The sequence below is a fragment of the Empidonax traillii genome, unplaced genomic scaffold (assembly GCF_003031625.1).
Source record: "Empidonax traillii isolate 1590-97213 ecotype Southwest subspecies unplaced genomic scaffold, ASM303162v1 scaffold35:size4298261, whole genome shotgun sequence".
Taxonomy (NCBI): Eukaryota; Metazoa; Chordata; class Aves; order Passeriformes; family Tyrannidae; genus Empidonax; species Empidonax traillii.
This window is the reverse complement of record NW_020955228.1, coordinates 2,941,054-2,962,845: the sequence shown is the minus strand read 5'-3', so window position 1 is coordinate 2,962,845 and position 21,792 is coordinate 2,941,054. Positions and strand designations below refer to the sequence as shown.

General features: G+C 37.4%; 1 protein-coding gene across 14 annotated transcripts in view; it reads right to left on the bottom strand.

Moving 5' to 3' along the window:
- HDAC9 (histone deacetylase 9) overlaps positions 1–21,792 on the bottom strand; it is a 461,802-nt gene that overhangs the window by 213,015 nt on the left and 226,995 nt on the right. For 8 of the 14 annotated variants that reach the window (XR_003570509.1, XM_027877926.1, XM_027877927.1 and 5 more), the window contains 4 exons: positions 10,825–11,066; positions 9,733–9,883; positions 7,549–7,675; positions 5,281–5,402 (listed from right to left, as the gene is read on the bottom strand). Coding sequence is in view for 13 of the 14 variants with exons in the window: in XM_027877926.1 (XP_027733727.1) it covers positions 5,281–5,402; positions 7,549–7,675; positions 9,733–9,883; positions 10,825–11,066 (642 nt within the window). In the remaining variant the exon portion in view is untranslated. The remainder of the gene's footprint in view (positions 1–5,280; positions 5,403–7,548; positions 7,676–9,732; positions 9,884–10,824; positions 11,067–21,792) is intronic. The other 6 variants (XM_027877923.1, XM_027877929.1, XM_027877925.1 and 3 more) reach the window with 3 other exon arrangements.

Genomic DNA, 21,792 nt, shown 5'->3' with positions numbered 1-21,792 from the left:
ACCTTGCACTGACGGGAAGACTATGATGGTCTTCATGGGAGTGAAGTGATTCTGGTGATGATTCCTGTTAAACCCTGGTGCAGGCCCTGGAAGTTTTCACGATACAAAGCATACCTACACAAGTTCTTTTCTCTTAATGACAGCGTCGTTTAAGCCTACCCTAGCATTCATTTTTATTTAGTTTTAAGCTATCTATCTCAAAAAATTTATCCTCTTGCTTGAGCTAAATCAGAACAACAGGACATCCCTCCTCAGCCCCAGCTTAGGAGGCTGCAGAGCTCTGACAGACCCAGATGACTGCAACCCAGCACAGTAGCTACAACTATATTACCTTTCCTTGGAGCTGTTCATTCCCCTGGACAGAACGCTGTTCTGGCCTGGTCATTACATGAATCCAAAAACTGTTAACACCAGTTTGCTTCAGATTCACTCCTCAATATCAAGTTTCTTCTTCTAAAACCTCTTTCTACTAATCATGCCCTCTCAAATTATTGACAGTGAATTTGGGAAGGCTAAAAATGTCTGCTGGTTAATGGGAAAATGAGTGAAGTTGAGGATACCTTTTACCCCCCTTTTCATTTTGATAAGCACTGATGATTTCTTTTGGGCATGTTACCTAGTCCAAATTTGTTGAGACAGTTAACTAACCCAGGAAAACAAGGACTCTGAGAGGCAGAGATGTTTAGCATCCCTGAAAAATAAGATAAAATTAGGAGAATCGTAACATGTTTGTCTGGTTGCCCTGCTTCAATAAACAAAGTGCCTCTCCCATTTATTGTGCTCAGTCATAAATTCAGAGAAAAATAACACTTCTCTCCACTGAGCTTGACTTCTTCATTCTGGCAGACATGGTAATTGAGGGTTTGGGATACTCTAAGACATTTTTTTAAACTGAAGACCAAAAGAAATCCTGCTTGTCCATATACTGTTACTTCACAGAATAGTGTTTTCCTAGAAAATGCAAACAGAAATAAAATGTCGTGGCACAAAAGGGGAAGGGAGAAAAACTTTCACACACAAAATGTTTTTCTTATCTGTTTCAACTCCTCCAGTAAATTACTGAGTCAATAAGTGCAGAAAGAATTGTAAGGAAACATTCTAATTAATTTCCTTTCTTAAAAAATTACATCTGCTGAGTTCTCATTCAGGAATCTTTCACTCTCATTACACAAGAGCTACACTGTTATTCTACTGCCTAATCAGGTTAACTTAATATGGTTTTTACAGAGTGATCTTCATGGCTGTGCAGCACAGCCCTCTTCCTCTCTTTCATCGCAGTATTAAACAATCCTTCATCTCCTCTTTTTTTCCTGTATGAAATTACACAATTTCTCCTGCCCAAGCAAGAACTTTCTATTTATTTGCTATTTAAATAACCCCATGCTATGTTTCCATTGAGCGTGCTTCCAATTTTTGGAAAGTGAGCTACAAACATCTTCTCAAATTGTACCATTGTGAGAGATCTTCAGATCCCTAAGCAAAATGCAAGTCATAAGCTTAGAACTCCATCTGCAAGGAAAGATTCAACTGGCACAAAACCAAAATAAATAGAAATACTGATTGACATTCCAGTTCTGCCATGATTGTGATAAACTCAGGAAAGAAAAAGCAGTTCATGCTTGATATGATGATGTCCCCAGGAATTTCTTCCAGCAAAGGCCAAGACATGAAACAAAATGCAAAAATTCCACCCACAGCAATATTTTTAAAAAGTATGCAGCTTTGGCTAGAGAGCTAAACTTTATTGGAACTTACTAGTTTTTGCTGGTTTGTATCAACTCTCGCACACAAAAAGTGAAATTTTAAAGACTGAAGAAAATGCAAATGTTAGGGTCATTTCCCAGAACTTCCGCATTTATGTCTACAAAGTAAAAAAAAAAAAAAAAAAAAAAACCAAAACACAAAAAAACCAAAAAAATTTCTTTCAGAAGATCCTCTACCTTGCCAAACCCACGTTGCTTGCTATATTTTTGTTAGTTTTACAGTAACCTCATAAAGCAGGTAATATTTTCCTGGACAGATAGACATGGAATAAAGGACTTCAGCAATCAAAAGTTCTCCATCTTAAATGATCGGGTCTTCAAAAGTGCACAGCTCCCATCAGAGCTCTTAAAACAGTCAGTATGAATTTCAAAAGTGTTCAGTAACAGGGAGGAATTTTCAAACCTCTGGGTAATTTAGATGCATTAGTCTCATTGAAAGTTAATGAGCCATGTGCTCCTCAGGCTTTTGGGTGCTTTGCAGAAAACACATCTATGACCGGTATCCACGGCGGAAGATTTTTTTTTTTATTTTTAAATTTTGATCTTATGCTGTTTAGACTAAATTCTGCTCTTAGCTACAGATGTGTAGCTTCTCCTTATGGTGTATTTATGTCTCGAATGAAGCAATAGCTCCCCTTGCTCTACTTTTTTCAAAGTCTGTCATCTGAGCATCTGAATGCAGCTGTGCAAAGAGTTGCACATCCTGGCCTCTAGCCCTTAGGACAGTCCCAATCCTCCATGCAGCTAAACTGTGTGAAGCCCACTGCTGACAACTTCTGCTGCATCTTGTACAGAAAGGAACAACCCACAAGGCTGAGAATTGTTGAGTAACCATAGTCACTGCACTAGGATGTTAACTCTGGTACCTATCTGTAAACATAGAAAGAGCAAGACTTAAGTCTTTCCCTAGTTACCTATGCATCCCATTATTCTAGATGCCAGAAGAGCAAAAGCTGCAGAGTGTATTTTCCTCTTTACTATACTCTCAGAATTAATTTCTAAAAGATTAATAAGGAGATGTCACTTCAGGACTAATTAAGCAAAGATTAAATGGAGTACTGAACAAGACAGCGAGCAAGCAAGACTCATGATTTACAATGCCTGTGTGACACTTGGAGTTCCCTTATCACTGAAAAACACATTAGGATGTCAGGAGAGAATCATTCAGCTTTGCTGCCCATTAAATCTGATCTCAGAGTAGCTAATTCAATCAGAATTATTTTCCAGAGCATATTAAAGTTGGAGAAGAGGAAGATACCTTTGTATTTTATACTTTAAATACTGAAAAAAAAATACATAAAGGAAAACAAAGCTGTGATTAAAACCCACAACAGGTATTCCTTTCTTGAAGCTGAAAGGAATGTGAAGTCTGCTTTCATATGAATTGCTGACTTCACGCAGGTTCAGCACCACAGAGGGTTTACCAGGAGCCGGTGGCAATAAGCGTTCATAGCCTAAAGGGAAGGAAAAGAGGTTCACCCCTCATGGCAAAGGTCAGATTTCTGAGGCTTACAGCCTGTCCATATACACGAGTGTTCATGGGACATCTTTGTCTAGTAATGTCCCATGAGGATGACACAGGCTCCACAATGTCCTCTCTGCCTGGAGGATGGCCCTATAACCACCCAGATCAGTTTAGGGTCATTTGACTTGTGTCGATCTGGTTCCTGTTGCTTTTACTCTCAACCTGATGAACAATCATTGAAACCTTTGTGGGGATGTTGCTGAAGGCTGGAATTAAACAACTCTAGTACACAGAGAGACTGGATGTGTAAACAGGATATTTAACAGTTGCTATTTTCACGGATGTGGAGAGCTATCAAATATCCTCCACTGGTAATGTACAACATGCTGTATACTTCATTTATATTTGCTTATCAGAATTGCTATGTAAATGTCATAGAAATGGCTATACTAATGATTATATTAGTATTTCTCTATTTACTCTGTAGATATCTTTGCAGAGAGTCATCATGTCCTTTGTTCAATTTTGGAACCGATGCACTGCATGCCCAAATATTTGGAATAACATATAGAAAACATCTGGATTTAATTATATTATAGTCCTCTTATGCAGACAATGGGAATTGAATTAAGGAATATTTTGAAACCCCCACAGAGATATAAAAGTATTAGCAGCTGCACGAGAACTTTACTGTTACAATGTTTGAAAATGTTTTGTTTTACAGATCAACAGTCTGACACATCATAAATATCAATCATAACATTTAAGATATATACACATGGAAGAAAAAGCTTGCATTTGAAAACATGTAGATGAATTCACAGCATTTAGAAGATGTAGATACCCTTTTGTTTAAAAACATGAAAATATATAGTCTATTGGCACAGAAAATATAAGTTGTACAGTGGTATTAAGCAGAGAACCACATAAGGGCTTATTGTGATGAACAGCTCGAACAAGACTTTATAGAATCTTGTTATATTGCCACCATATTGTACAAAGGGTAATTCAGCTAAAATAAATTAGCATTTTGCTTTTCATGCTTTCATTCCTTTGAAAATATTTGGGGAAATAATACGAGCTTAGAGAGTCTGTCCCAAAATATTAGATACAGATTGGATTTTCTTTCTGAATGTATGCTGGTTAAAAATGCCACTTCTTTTCAAGTCAGTACCAGTTTTGCAGTTAGTTTTCAATCTCCCAGTGGCTAAATCACATTCAAAGGCTGTTAGCACAGTAGGGGGTCAGACTTTCTCTCTGAATGTAACTATATCACTCAACAGCAGACTCGTGCAATAAGCGATCTAATGTTTTCTTTTCCTTTTTTTCCCCCATGCTCTGAATGTCTCTCTACATTCCTGGATACCAGTCACTGCACCAAGGATCTGAGGCACCAGCCTCGTGGACTCCACCACCATCCTTCTAGCTTTCTTTATGGTGCAAAAAAGTCAAGTCTACAGTTCACCTGCTGTCAATACAAAACACTCAATTGCTAAATCTTCTAAAATATTTAGGAACCTTCAAAAGAACATGGTAAAATATTGCACACTCCTATGCATAAGAAGACATGCAAATGTGTGTATATGCACATATGTATACAAACTTTGGTAACCAATGACACAAAACATAATATTAATCCAATTCCTCCTCTTTCCATGAATTCCTCTGAAAATTCCCTAAAAAAACACTGTCTAAAGGCAGAAAACTGTCTGAAGATAGATACTGTATCTACTATGCAAGAGAGTTACTAAATCCAGAAGTAATACTGAGACAAAGAAAATAAAGGTCCCTGAAATTGTGGTCTGTTTAGAAACTGAATTTATCAGAACTGAAGCTTGCACTAGCTGTTAGCACAGGGAAGCACTGACTCTTGATACCATGTGGCCAGTCTGATCTTGTAAAGATGCAGTCAGGATCTTTGAACTTACCCACAGTATCATCCTGAATAGGATTTGTGGAATATGGTGTATGCCTTGCTGATGGACAGCCTGGTTGAAGTAAAGGGTGGGAGAACTGCTGGGCAAGGGGTTCGAATAAACTATGCTAACTCACCCGTTTTACGAAGTGGAAAATCATCCTTGGCATCCTGTGCTCCTGGTAAAGTGTATTTGTATGGTGGTGAGGCCCCGCTCAGGGGTGGAGAGCTTTGATCCAGTGAGGTATGGTGGGCAGCCCTGCAGCAGACACAGAGAGGTCACAAATTAGCAGTCACTGAGGTGACCAGCAGTAACTATCTACACATGTTGTACATATGTCTCAGCTGTGTTTATGTTCTTGTTCGTGTAAGTGTGCACAAACCACAGGCTCATGTAACCAATTTCACTCTTACAGTACATTATAGAACTCCTTGGGATTCCCAAGAATGCACTTTTTGCACTCATTATAAAAGTCACCTAGGATAAGAGTCATGTTGACCTACAGACAGGATCTGTCACCAGTCTGGGGAATTGACCATTTCAGATGGTTGCATTTTAATATGAATCAGCTGACACACAGCAGAAGCCATTTAAGTCTTGTTTATCATGTACAAATAGATGGGCTGATCAAGCCTCCCCTATCAAAATGTGAGGGATTTTCAGGACAGAGGGGGCTTGTATAAAAATAACCAGACATACTGAATTATTATTATTATCTGTTGAAAAAACAAAAAAGACCTATGTAGTGCACAAGGTAGATAAAATCTTGCATTGAAGTTCAACCTGTAAGTTTTGTGAGCACACTACTCTGCAGCACATAGCACTCACGTCAGCAGAGAAGCTCCAAGCTGAGGAGTGTTTTCTGACAACTGCTGGATGAAAGAAATAGTGTGGGCAGATCTTTCTGAACACAGAACTGCAAACTGCATAGAAATTGCATAGTTTGCTCAGAAACAGGGGTTGGTAGGGTTTTTTGCTTGGTTGGTTTTGTTGGTTTTTGTTTGTTTGGTTGGTTGGTTGGTTGATTTTTTTATTTAGAATTGGGGAGAGAGGGACAGGAGAGAAACTTTCAAACTTTGTGTTTATCAAAACATAACTTTACTTGGCCTTTTACAGACTCTCCCTGTCTTTCTAACACAGTGTAGTTAATACTATGTCTCTGTCAAAAGGGGCACTACCACAAAAGGAAGGACTACTTTCTGCAGTGTAGCTGAAGGCATGCTCTGCAAAGCTCCTCCCTCCCACTCATCTGAAGACTCAGAACTAAACTCAGATTATTAGTCCAGAAAACTTACATATTCAAGAGAATTTTACACGTTATGTGAAAGAAAAAATTAAGTGCTGTATCTGCACCAAAAACAATGCAACAATACATTAAATCATGTTACCCTAGTGCTCTGGGTAGCTCAGAGTGCAAACTCCATGGGCAGGCCTTTAGTAATCCTTTTCAAAAAGAACAAACACAATATGGAAATCCAGTATACCACATGCATTTCCATTTGTCCTACTGAAGGTCAATTTGGGCATAAAATTGAAGTCTTTCAGAAATGTGGCCAGAGTTCATTTTGTAGGACTGACTTATGTGTCTGTTGCAATAAGACAGCCAAAAAGGAACTAATTAGTTAACAAAAAAAAAAAAAAAAAAAAAAAAAAAAAAAAAAAAAAAAAAAAAAAAAAAAAAAAAAAAAAAAAAAAAAAAAAAAAAAAAAAAAAAAAAAAAAAAAAAAAAAAAAAAAAAAAAAAAAAAAAAAAAAAAAAAAAAAAAAAAAAAAAAAAAAAAAAAAAAAAAGGAGGACGAAGAATAAAAACTGCAAAACTGTAAACTCTTAACATGTTAATAGGCCCACTGCAGGACTCAACAAAATCACTTGCTTCAAGGTCTAAGCTGATTCTTATCAAGGCCAAGGCATCATAAGAATATGCAGTTTCAGATATTAAAATCCATCATAATAAGAAAAATTAAATGACCAAAAATTAAATGACCACTATCTTTCTCAAAATCCTGTGGATGCCATTCAAGGAACTTCACTGGAATCAAAGCAGCATCTCTTCAAGAAGAAATAAGTTTTGTGATTGATTCCAAATCCTAATGAGTCAAACACAAAGTTGTTCTAACAGCAAAATTTGAAGATACTTAGAAAAATTACAGGTATTTGTGATAGCATCAGAAGATGAAGAAGCTGAAATAAAAAAATCTCACAGAATCTTGTTCTGCCTAGCTGTCTTATCACTGAACACCGAGTGTTCAGTCTAACCAGAAATAAAACACTTTCGGCTTTTTGCTGATTTTTTGAACTCGTCTTGCTCTGGAGGCAAAGTCTCAATAACCCTGCTGAAAAAGCATTCTGGCAAGTTTTAACTGATATCTCAACAAGACAAGGAAGCAGCTTAATACTGAACATACGTGTACCAGAGCTTGGGGTGGCGGTTCATGGAATGATTCTTCCCATTTGCTGGAGAGTCTTTTGTTGCTGATTTACTCAACAGGAACTCTTGAAGTTTCTGCTTCACTTCTGTACTGGCCACTGCCCCTGAACACACAGAATTAAATGTATCTTATCTTGAAAAAAATTACATTTTTAAAGAAAACAAAACCCTAACAGAGTCTGTGTCTTGTTGCTGGAAGTGTTGTAAACTATAAAAAATATTGGTGGAAATCAGTCAATATGAGATAACATTTGGATTATATGTTTTTATGTAGAAGCCTTAAGTTGGCCATAAACCCAAACTCCAGTGAAGTCATAAGGAATATTTCAACAGTAGATGAGGGCATTTATCCATGGCCAGATGTATCTAAAGAATTTATATTATTTCCTAGTAATTCCCAAATACAAACCCAAGAATAGAACTAAAAAGACAGTGACAAAAGGTCACTTTGAGTTTGCAGTAAAGAATGCCTTTTTTTTTTTTGTAAAGTAAACAGTAACAACACAGCAAACTGCCCTCTAAACACTGTCTTGATTATGAACAGAAGACTGAAGAAAGAGTCAGCAGTGAGACTTTTCACTGAAGCCCTTTAAGAGCCTGTGCCTCTAATGTTTGGAAGACAGAAGACAGTGCATTTTGACCTCTCCTGGTGGCTAGCTCAATACAGCACAAGAAGTAGAGCATGTCAATGTAAGCCTAAACTGCCAACTCCTACTTGCAGCACGGGACATGCTTCTTTACTCACAGACATAATACTCTTCATTTGAAAAAAAAAAAAAAAAAAGGAGAAAAAGAAAAATCTTTTGGTTTTCCACAATCAGTGACACAAAAAGAAAAAAAAAAGGGGAAGAAAACCCATTTCTTTGAAAGTAGCAGCAGTAAGGCATACTTGATACTCCACAGCTAGCTGGTGTGCATGTCCCCCTGTGATCCAGTTCCCATAAAATACCTCTACTACCCCTAGGCTTCACACCCTAACTAACTCCCTTCCCTGAACCTTCCTTCCCTTCTCTACTCATTAAGCAGATCATCGGCAACAACAAACACTGGGGCTGAGGTTGGGCCCAGAGGGGTCACAAGCTGCTTGGCTGGCTGCTGCATAATGAACAGCAAGTTAAATTGAGAAGGGAACCATTGAGTTCACATCTCTGCTCTTCCTCTGGCAGGAGCACCAACAAAACCCAACTGTTTATGGGGATGCTGATTTTTCATATCACTTAGAGAAACCTTTTCTTCCTGCAGTTTCAACCACCCTCACACTTCTGGGTCAATATGCTGGTGATGTTTTGATCGGCTCATTGTTCATCAAAGTACTGGAAGAACCATAACTGTTGAACTGATACGTTTTTCCACCCAAGAAAAAAAAAAGCAGGCTCATGATGTACAGCCCCTTTCTGCTTTGGTCTTTGTCAGTTAGTTCTTGTGCTCATTTAGGGTAAGTAACAGTATCTGTTTGTGGCAGCTTCATCTTGAATACCTTCACACCGTACTTCAACCTGATTTTTAAACTGGCCTCACTAAGGAGAACTATTTGTATCTGTCTCCCTCTAGTGAGCACCAAATCCCACCAACCCTTTATAACTGTTTTTTTTTCCCTAAAACTATATATGAGCTACAAATAGCTCTTGGTTGAGCCTCATGGCATCAAGAACAAAGACAAGCAGTTTGAAAAAGTAAAAGTACTAGCAAAAGTATTCAGAAGTCTCATCCAAAGGTATTATAAAATATTTCATTATATTTTCAATCTTGAAACAATGCTCAAATAAGTTAATCAGCAAGCAATTTGATTTTTTGCTGTTTTGTAGTGCTTTCTGTATTGAGAAATAAGCTCTTCAGAAAGAGGTCCTCATGTGAAGCTTTAGGCTTTCAAATTCCCTCATTTTTTACAAAAAGAGCTAGATTCTTGAGAAGCATATACACAGGTCTGTCAAACTGTGCTTTCCACTGGTCCTCCAAGTCTGCACACAAAACAGAAATGTGTTTCTGTGGGTGCAGTGGGTGGCCCTGCCCTTCTCCAAGCACAGCCTCGACTTGTCAAGCTGTGTATTTCACACGGTAAAAGGCTTCCCCCAGGTTCCTGTTCATAGTCCATTTTGGCTGGGAGAATGCAAAGGGGAATAGATTAATTTCTTATTAGGATTCATGGTACATTGGTTCTTACTTTCTCGTCCTCTTTCTTTGCCTCGGAGGGGAGGAAGCTGTTGCTCCCTGCGATGCCTCTCCAGTTCCTGCTCTTGCCTTTGCTGCTCCAGTTTCTGCTCTTTTTCAAGGAGTTCTTGCTGTTGTTTAATGGCTAGGAGTTCCTGTTGTAACTTGCACAGAACAAAAAGACATGAGAAAGTGCAGTTTGCACTGTTTTCTAGGTCAGTCCTGGTTAAAACAACCCCCTTGAGTAACTGTGGACTGGTGCTTGCTTTTGTGCTTACACTTCTTTTCATTTCTTAACTGATTTTCCCCATTTTTTTTAAGCAGAAAAGTGCATTATGCTGGATATGAATGGATATGCTGCATTATTCGGAATAGTGACATGGCTGTCACTAAAATGAACTCTAATGTCAGGAAGCAGCCTGGTTTCACTTCTTCCCCTTTCAGCAAAGATGCCTGGAAACTGCACAGTATTCTTTGCCTGGGCATCACCCAGCTCTGGCTGCCCACAGAGTGGAAGCTTAGCACAGCAGCATAATTGCAAGTAGATAAGAAGGAAAAAATAAAAAGCAAGATCATAAATTCCTGGTCAAAATCCATTATAGCAATCCTACCATAGTACATGCAATCCCATAAATCATTTCCTTTTATATTATATGAGGCAGCTCAGAGAAGAGTGAAAACACAATACTTTCAGGGCCTGCCTCCATTTTCCAAATGCACTTGCCTATATTTGATTTTTTTGTCACAAACTTATACAGTAGCCCCCAAAAAGTCTTTAACGTACTAATAACTGCACACACCAAAAAGATAGCCATATTGAAGTCTGGCTGAAAATCCAGGTTGTAGAACAGGTAGTTTGATTTTTTGTGGATGTGGAGCTTCATAAGCTTGATGATCCTCATAGACTGCCTTGGTCTGCTGTGAGCAAGTCACTGATAGGTGCTAGGAGTTTGGCTTGAAAAGGCTTTTATCAGCCCAGTACAGAGAAAGAAGCACTCAAACACCATCTCTCACAGCAAACCTTTCAGGCATGTTCCCTTTTCATGTCTGCCTAAGGACATTTAGTTTGCAGATAAAGTGAAGGATAAATGAAAAATGTTGCTACCTTTATATGCTCCTGGAGCTGTGCCTGATGCTGGCGGGTCAGGTTTTCATGCTGCTTCTGAAACTCTGCAATCAGCAGTTGTTTCTGAATTTGCTGCTGCTGCTGGATCAGGAGTAGTTCCTGCTGTAGCTGCTTTTCACGCATAATTGGGTCCACCATGGGAACCATCATCCTGAGATCAGTTCGCAAGTCCAATGGTGAGATAGGCTCTAACCCCACAGGAACCTCCGACTTTACATCCACTGGGGGAAGAGAAAAACAAAGCATATATATATATATATATATATATATATATATGTATATATATATAAAATATAACTGGAGAAGGAGAATAGAGATCATTCCTACCAGGAAAAATTCCTACCAATTTCACTCGAAGACAGCTTCAATATACAGGCCTTTCAAAACATTAATGCATCCTATGCTGTATGCAAACTTTAGACACTCCTACCAGCGACTGAAGACTATACAAATTATTTCACACTTTCTTTCCATTCCCTGTAAAAATACTCACAGAATAATATTCTGCTAAATAGACTAAAAAGCAGCTCTGTTCTAAAACCATGTCACAGCCTAGTAGAGTCATACTTAGTGAGAATCTCTAGGTACTATTAATACTACACAATAAACACTCAGGGCACTTCCTCAGCATAAGATGAAGGCATTGCAGTTCTCCCTGTATTGCAAGACATTTTTCAAAGCTAGTGTGTAGATTTTTTTAATGCTGGTGTAACACATATGTACTGTATAAAAATATACCTGGCAAACACAAAGGAATAACACATATAACATTACAGGAAAATAATTTCACACACAAAAAAAGTTTTAATACAGCTTTTGGAAAAGTGATCACAATGCCTGAAGTGGATTAGACATAATACACTATATGTGGCTTGTAAGAAATAAAAAACATCTCGAAATATTCCTATTTTTGGTAGCTATGCTATGTATTGTTAATCCATCATTAAAGTACTTAATGGAAAATTCTTATTTTTATATCTCTTAATTTAAATAGAAGGGATGAAAAAGCAGCAGAAGAGAGAGATTTGATCATTGTCACTAAAATACTTGTAAAGCTCTGGTTTTCACATTAAGTGAAGTGATTCAGTGCAATTTTACTTGTTGCAGAAGAACAGAAAAAACAAGCAAGTAACATTTCTACAAGAGGAAAACAAATAGCAGATGAAAGTCTCTGCTGAACTCAACAGTTTTGATTCCATCCACGAGAGGGCAGTGGAACACAAATACATTTTCTCCAGTTTCTCTTCCTCCAGTATCCAGTGGAAAATAAGATTATTAATTGAAAACAAACATGCTGTCGGAAATGACTCTGCAACAAGATTTAAAGCATATTTTCTCCTTTTTCTTTGCTTCAGCTGTACTTGTTTTCAAGGAGAAAACCAAGTGAAACAGAAATATTTTAGCAAGCAGAAGCAGCAAAATTGAAGTTGCAAAAGTTGAAACTGCAGCAAACAGAAAGAAGTGAATTCTAACTGTATGATCAAATCATGCAGTAATCATATCATAGCAAAAAAATTTATAAAAAGAAAAGGTATCAAATCTCTTCTACTGATCATAATTTTTTCTTCTCAAAATTCTGAAAACATACAATTTTCTGACCCCCTTTAAAAAAAAAAAACCCAATAACTATGATTGTAAACCTCAGAGCATAACTTGCCTTCTTAGCCCTCTGTCCCAACAGAATGATTGCGTCTAAGTGCTTACTTTTGTTCTGAGGCAAATTATAAAAAATCACCTTTAACTTACAAAAACTACTCTTGATTATAAATAATTGCTACCGACCAAGAGAGACATCCAGGCAAACCCCCAGCCTTTCATCCCATTTATTCAGCAGCAATCCACATTCCATTTGTCTAGACTAAATATAGCTGCGTTTATACAAGAAATCAATAGTGCTTGCAGAGAGCAGAGCAAAGACATGAATATTTCATCAAACCCGGAGAGAAATGGCAATCAGCAAACTGACAGCAAACGGTGTAGGCTGACTGGCCCTCCAGATAAGTCTCCTGTACTTGGACAATGGTTCAATGCCTGCAAGTCACAATCTTATCATCAGTACTATTTTATTTTTAACATTAATTGCATTGTAGGTGACAAAGGTTTATCACTTTTAAAGGGGAGAGATGGATTTTCTTACATCTTCTATGACAGGATAATAAGCCTTACTAGGAGCAGTAACAGTAACTGGAGCTCAGCAAGCCCCGCAGGGTCTAGTTCACAATAGTGTTTGCAAACTGAACCCCGCAGAGCTTGGTTCACAATACTGTTTGCAAACTGAGCCCTGCAGCTTATTTTGCAGATACTGGCTGTAAATCAACCCCTACATATCCTCACCGCGATTCAGGCTGATTATACTTCCTATCATGGACCAGCATCCCACTTCTTCATTTTCAGAGAACTTAGAGGCCTCCAGATTTTTCTAACAATAGAAATTTCCTTTCACTATTAGTAAAATCTACAACTGAAACCAGGCTCAGTTTGACAAGCTACACATTTCCCAGAATTTTCACACACTCAAACAATAAATCTAGCACTGCAGTATCTACTACATCAAGTTGGCCTTAACCTTGTTCCCTCATGTGGGGGGAAAAAAACCACTAATGACAGAAGTTAGTTATAAAGACTTGAATCCAGAGAAATCAATACATAATATTTCATGTAATTTCAATGCCATTATTTACTGGCAAATGAAGACAGGCATTTATTTCTTGGTATAAATATTGCTAACATTAAGGCTACCTCCAATACTAACTGCTAACATAGGAAATACTATCTTTTGGGGGTATTTACTATCTTAAAACTGTACTTAGTAATAACTAGTTGGGTAATAGTCAACTTCATCAGTTAAATTATTCTAAACAAGTAACTGTAAGATTACGAATCAAACTGAATGGTTTGCTGTTGTCCGTTCCTCTGTCCTAATGCCACAGGCCATTTACATTCTCCTTTAGTAGCTAACAAGAATGAGATAAAGCAGCCCTGTGGAAGTACATCAGTGTGAAAAATGTGAAATGGAGCAGAGAAACAGAATCAGTGTCTTTAAAAGCTTTGACTTTTAGCTGAAGCATCTTCTCCCCTACCCCTCCCAACGCAATTGTCTCTAGAGAGCGAAGGTGATACAGGATGTGTACTCTCACTGGAGTTTTCTATGTTTTTTCACACCTTCTACACAGATATATGTATTTTACAGGTAAAAAATTGTCCTAATCAGTGCCCTCAACTTCAATCACAAGAAGCAGTGGGATGCACGACTTAAGCAACAGGATTCATCAGTATATTAGACAGAGAAAGAAAGGGATGGATAATGAAAGAAAATATTAATCAGTTTGACAAAGGCTAACTTCACTTGTTTTGCAGGATTTTCAGTATCACTGATGGAGTAAAATTGTACCAGTCATGATTCAGAGTGGGACCCTTTCCGTATTCTCTCCACTACAATCCAGAGCAAATCCTTCCCAACAGCTCTGCCAACTACAGAGCAAGCCTGGGATTCCTCTCTAAGGTTAAATAAAGACAAACTCTCTGAGCTAATGTCAGCTACAGTGAATACAACAGTAGGCTGCAGAATATTAACTAAAAATGTTACTGAAAGCTCAGTGATTCCAGGAAATATGCCAAAATTTGAGTAGAAAAATATTTAATTTTCAGCTACAACACATTGCAAAAGGCATATGTATTTATTTTTCCTATAAATACTAGATTGCTTTTATCTTGAAACATAACAACAAAAATAGTCTCAGAAGAGCATCCATAGCAATTATATTCCATAAACGGCACTTCCCACAGGGCTTTTGAAATCCTGTGGAAAGAAAATAAGACACTTGCAGAATGGCATGTTTGCTGAGTGACTTAGATGCTTGGATCATACGTAAGAAAAGGTAAAAGAGCTTGTTTTAACCCTCAGGCTTTGCTTTTTGAAACCATTCCTTAAAATGGGAACACTGAACAACTGTTAAGTCTTCCACTAAGAGATGGCATTTCAAGCTTTGTTTCTGGTGGTTGGTTTCAATGTGTGGTGTTTTCATAAAACGAAAACAAACCAGAAAAAATTTGCAAATTCTAGTGCAAAAGAAACTGCCTCCATTTGGCCTCTTCTTTCAAAGAAAGTGAAAACTCTTCCCTTTTGCAGGATTAGCCACCAGTCAGTCATGACATAATCAGAGCTCTAGAGAATATATAGAAAAGAGCTCTACATGGTGAGAGAAGTGGAAGATTCCCCCCCCTCCGAACCCCCTGATAAAGATACTCCTTTAAATTTATTCATCAGTTTAAACCTAGAATTTTTAAAATTATATTTATGTGCCAACTCATTCACTGTAACAGTGTCTTTGAAACAGACTGAAAAAAGGCTTTGAAAAGACTGAAAAAATGAAATACTGTAGCAAGCTGGACATTGCAGGATTAGGAAACAGAGGGTAAGAGGGAAACTTTGGCAGTCAGGTGAGACAAGATAACTGGCAGGAGACAGGACAGAGAAGGACTGGCCATGCAATAAGGCATGAACACAGGATGAAGATCAGGGAAAGGAGTTAAATTTCTGAGCTTTTTGCACTGATAAGCAGCATCACAGGAGCACTGTTCACTCTGAAATCTAAGAGCAGCCCCGGCACACTGATAGGGTGGCAGTGAGGCCACAGTGTAAATGAAGAGCTAACAGAGGAGCAATGTGTCTGTTGCGAGGATTCTGGGAAATTAAGCGAGCAAAGTGTTTTTGAATAGCTATGACTAAAGAGGACGAAGACTGGATGAAAAACTGCTACAGCAATTGTTCAGTTTTCAAAACTGTAGAAAATGTCCTAACATGGAGCCTGTTCCCCAGAGGAGAGGTGTTTGGCAGCTTTCTGGGGAAAGCTGTGCCACAGCAAGACCTGCGTGGCAGACAGCAGGAGAGAGAAGCTGAAATCTTAAGAATAACTAGTGACATCAGAAGTACAAGTCAGATGATCAATAAACTGTGAAAGGTTAGGTTACCTCCCATGGGAGGCTTTTATCATTTCAGCTCTGGTAGCTAGAATCTTGTACCTCAATTCTCAGCTGGCATAATCTGTCATCCCTCTGTTAACTTCAATATATGCAAAGCTTCCTTATGCCACCTGAGAAGCTTGATGCAGAGCCTCTCTCAAGAGGACACAGATGAAAGAAGTCAGCCTTGAGAGCATCTCATTTTAGCACGGGGAAAGAGCATCCAGATTTAGGACGGCACTCACAAAACTTTTTTTGCAATATTTAAAATCAGCAGAGGTTTTACCTCCACTCTCACAATTAGGCTATAGAGTGCATCAAGCTGAAAAAAGTGTCACTTAGATTTCACTGAATGTTATTAAATATTTTTGAATCATTATATATCCTCAATCATACACTGGATTTTCGTTGTTACAGGGAAGGAAAGCAGAAAGAAAACAGTAAATGCAAATGGAAAATTTATTGCAAAGGCAACATGGTGATTTTTTATGGCAGGTAAGTTTGTAAGTTTAACTCAGCTGCAGTTTGTACTTTTAAAACTTCCTCACTTGGAAAGGACAAGAAATTTCAGATCAGAAAAAAATGCTTTCCAGTTATTTTCTTGGATTATCCCTCAAGAGGCAGTAATTATTTTAAAAAATACTATAACTGAATTAAAAGTATAAGGGAACTGTCAAACTTCATGAGCCACTCAAGTTTATAGTATTAAGAAGAAGTGTAATAAATTAAACTAGAAATGTATTTCCCTTTGTTCTATAAAAGGGATCTTATCATGATTATACCTTTTCTCTATTTCTTTTAAGTGTTTGCATACATGGCATAATGAGAAGTAAAATAAATGCAAACAGTGATCTGGGCTTTGATTTACCATACTCTTATTTCCCCAGGGCCTGGAAAGGAAGCTCAAACAACCACAAACTTCTAAAATATCAGTGAGAGGCCTTGAAATACCAACACTGAAGTTACAGTTAGCTGGCTTTTGTAAAAAATCAAAGGCTTTATTATATTGATTTACTAAAATCAGATTCCTTCTCTCAAAATAGACGTTTTAGTCAAACAGTCATAACAAACACAAACATAAATGCCATGGAATTTGTTATCGCTAAAAATTTTTTAAATATTACAGTGTTTGCTGTTTCTTCTACATGGAGCACATGAGCAAAAGTTCCACTTACAAGCCTGCCAGAGTTCATCCAAATATCAGGCCAAGTACTTTTGTCATAGGAATAAATTTAAATACAGCCAAAAAATTAAATCAGAATGTGAAAACACTTTTAACCTCAAACCTGGGATGATCTGTTATCAAGAAATCCAAGCTGAGCTATATTTGGTTTTCTGAGTAACTTTATTTATATTTCACCTAGGAGAACCCTTACATACCCGTTCTCTACACCCATCAGCACACAGGCATATTTTCACTTTCCAGAAAATGCCTCTTTGATATAAGGAAAATAAATATCCTAAATTCTAGGTACTACTGCTGCAGGCAAAATAAAACCAGGAAAAAGATAAACACACATATGGTTAAAAATTTATAATTCCTATGTAACTTTGTTTTCAGTTCTAAAAACTATGACATACTAACGATACTATTAAATAATGATAATAAATCAGTGTTAATTATGGCATCAAGTTAATCAATAATGTGCTCTCCACATTGAATCCATGCACAAAAAAATGACAGGGAAGAATTTAAAATAGCCTTCTTTTGACTGTGGATCTTCTGTGCACAGATTAGTACCACTGTCAGTGAGAACACACAGAAGGTGTCAAGTCAGGTTTGATTTGGTGGCAGCACCATGTAATGGTTGCAGAACTAAGCAGGCACAATCTCTCCAAGTCAGCCGGTAGCGTCTTAGCACTATCTTCCAGTCAGTTCAATACAGCCTTAAAATTAATTAATTAAATTGAAAGCATGTGTGATATAAGTGTGTGTGTGCACTTCCATACATACATAATTCTTGCACCATAATCTGAAATGCTAAGAAAAATAGTGGAGCAGACATGATACAACAGATTCCTCTCTCCTCATGAGAGGAAGGAGGGATTTCTCATCTCTCACATGGGAAAGGCAACATGCTTTCAATTGTGTAGGTATCATTCTACATTAAAAGACAGTGAATTAAGTCCCCCATGTCGCTATGGATGACTGAAAGGGCACCATGAGGGGTTCTAGAGACCTGTAGTCTTTGCCTCATCACTGCTACAGAATACATCCAGAATGTAGGATTTTAACTTCTTTTTCTTTCATCTCTTCTGCAGGCATGTTGGTGACAATGTTAAGTTTACGACCACTGAATAATTCCCAGTAGTGGGGCTATGACTATTCTAGTCTCAAGGTGATGACACAGAAAGATAAGGAGAGGGGAAAAAGCTCTTCCTTGAAGCGAGGGTATCAAAACAGCTACCATTTGGGCATGGCAGTAGGTACATCCTGAAGTATCATAGGGTATCATGCCTCAGGGAAATTGGACAGTGGATGGAGGTTTGCTGAACGAGTGCCCCCAAATAGCTTTGCTATTTCAGGGGTGTGACAGACAGTGCTACAAGTGAAACCCTTGGAAGGCAAGATATAGGGCAAATCTTTCAAGGAACTCTTGGCAACTTCATTTTTAAGCAAAAATGCACTGAAAATAGTATTTTCCAACTTGTTAGTTTGGTGGTTTTTTTTTTGTTTGTTTGTGTTGTTGTTGTTGTTGTTGTTTTGGTTTGGGTTTTTTGTTTGTTTGTTTGTTTGTTGTTTTTTTTGTTGTTTTGGTTTTGTGTGTGTGTGTGTGTGTGTGGGGTTTTTTTTTGTGTAGTAGTATGTGCTCCCCAAGATGCTACAATAATGAGTTTTAGTTTTTCCTGCTTTTTACTGCATAGCAATAACTAGCATGTACGTGTAACTTCTTCAACTTACAACCTACCATGCCCAGAAAATCAATCAGGAAATAAAAAAAGATTTTAATAATTATTTATGGAACGTCCTGGTCTTTGACAAACATGGGGCTAAAAATCAGTCAATCCCAAGCACAGACCAAGGGAGGACTGAATTGAAATCTCCCCTGGTTGAGGGGGAAAATCCAACAGAAGGATAATAATACCTTTTAAAGAATCTTTCTAATGAGAGAGTAAATAACATGCCAGTCAGTGGCAACACAATACTACTTACTGTTTTAGCTCAGAAATAAAGCTCTTATGTATCCTATGCAAAATTACCAATTGTAGATGTTTATTTGCAAAGATGCATTTGTTTGTATTATATATTTTTTGTATTCTGCTCCTCTTGCTACCATATTGCCTTGAACTGCGAGTCTAGCTTCCTATGCTCACATAAAACACCTAGACTATTTGCATAGTGACTGAATAAAATGAAAAGATAATACTAAATCACTGGCTTGACATTTTTCAGAAGTCCACCTGCTGGATCATTGATACCTAGTAGCAGAACTATGCATGTTGACAACATGCATAGAGAAAACACTGTGGGAAAGGCAGGGAAAATGAACAGGAAATATATGGTCCTAATGGTCAATCACAATTCACGGGAGAATCACAGGATGAATCACAGAATAGTCTGAGGTGGAAGGGACCTACAAAGATCATCAAGTCCAACTCTGAAGTGAAAGGCCCACACAGGGATTAAACCCACGACCTTGGTGTTATTAGCACCACTCTTTAACCAACTGAGCTAATCTGATGATGTACAGCAAAGGAAAGGTAGGGTTTATTAGACTGCAGAATTGAATCAGGCATGGCAGAATATGAAAAGGGACAAACAAAGGTAATACACCTGATGGGAATATTATGCAGTAGGCAAGCCCCAGAGTTAAATGGATAATGAACATCAATAGGCAGAGAAGATGGCTTGCTCTACAAAAAGTAAGGAGGAGTTACTGAGGAAGATCTTTCTCAGCTTGATGAAAGGGTTGTGAAAGTTTTAAACATCTTCATCTAATTTATTTTCTGCTGCAGAAAAAGTATGTCTTTCAGGGAACAACCTTGACTACCATGCAGATGGCCTCATTTTCACTACTAAAACATTGCATAAGGCAGGCACTCCAGTAAAAGGGATTACTTAAAATATACCAAAAGCAGTAAAAACTCACAAGCAAGGAAATGCCAGTCTTCCAGGATGATTGCTTACATTTTTGTCTCATTAATGTGAAGAGAGTTATGGGTTTGTATAGTATAGATCCAAATCATAATCATTTGCAGTAATTAATCACAAAAAGTCTCTCTCTCATACTCTGGTATTTGGGATTTGGGGGAACTACTCAACAAAAGGAGACAGACATCTTAGGTTCACAGCTGTAATCCAAATATTGCAGAAGTCTCCATTTTTATAACAAAAGGGTGTCTTGGCAAAGGCAAACTCTTAGATGTTTAATTCTAAAATCAGATAATGTTCTTGAGCCAAAAAAATTCCCGAACTAGGTATATAACATCTCGTTCATGTACTTCTGTGACATACTTAGCTTCATCACTATTACACTACTTATCTAAATTCCACCTCTACATTGTTTTCACTTTTCACCATAGTACATTATATCAATCCTATTTTGTCCATATTTGTGTTTATTTTGGTGGTCTAGTTTTATTTCTTGAAAAAGTGCTGTAAATCTCTGCTGTAAATTCAAAAGATTTCAGATAGCAATACCAACTTACTACTGACACTACACTCAGTATGATAGCAAGAAAAACTATTTCTGTGAGTTTTATAATGATATAACACTAAACTTAGAAAATACTATTCATGATTTCTGCTCTCCAGAATGAAGAGATCTCTGAAAGGCTCTTTTTGGAATGCAGAGACTTGGTTTCAACCAGCAGAGGGAGTAAATCTGTTTTTTCAGGACAACTACAAAATCAGAACGAACAGAAAAAGCACTTGAAAAGGGAAGAAATTACTAATAAATAACATAGTTTAATCCAGATATATGTGGATATCAAACATGATGAAAATAAATATTAATTGAGATTCCGTTAATTGAGAGAAGAAAATCACCATTTTTGCTTCAAATGCTAACAAAATTCCTACTAGTATACTTTTCTTGTATGACTTCAGATCAGTAAGATTTTAACAAATAAAAATGTAATATTTGACATAATAAGAACGATATTCATATTTTTACCCAACCTGCTACACTTTCCTTATTTGAGTTCAAGACACTTCTGTACTCATAAGTCTTTTTACCTGCTGTATATACAGTAGGCTTTCTTCAGTTTATTTATGCTTCAGTCATCTTAGTCAACAAGGGATGATGGTGAGTACAGGAAAGAAACAGACATTTCTCCTCGCTCTGCCAAACATCTGCCATTGTAAATTTTAAGCACAGGAAAAGCAAACTACAGAAATTATTAAGATGTGGAAACTTTCTCAGTACATTAGCTTGAGATATTTTCTATTATTATTATTCTAAATAAATACTGAAAAAAACGGCTCTGCATTCTTTAATAGTCCAGAAACTCATGAAACAATTCTAAGAAATTCATATTAAAAGAAACAACAGACACTGAAAAATTCTACACAATTCTGATGCCACTTAGCAAGTGCAGTTCAGAAAACTGGAAATCCAAAAGTTATTACCCATTTTTCGTTTTCCACATTTCAGTAGGTCCATTCCTTACTAGGGGGTTAGTTGTTTCTCTCTTCATCTCATCTGATATGCAGAAAGTCAGTCAAGCCAGTGGGCATTTCTTCAGTTTCAAATGAGTCTTTCCCAAGTAAGCTTTGTCAGAAACAAAATATCCTATTAAGAAGTCTACAAAAATCTGTGGGAACTCTTCTCAAATTTCAAACTCAAGTTTTAGAAATCCACAGATCGGGCCTGGAACATGGACACTAGACTAATGGAGTCAAGCACTCAAACTTTGAGAAACTCTCTGGGTCCTTTGAGAATCTCAGCCTAATCATTTAAATAAATCCTAGTCATAGTGAAACCCCTGCCCCCCACTTAACACATTAATCATTCAGAGTAGAAGTTCCCTCTCACCAGACCT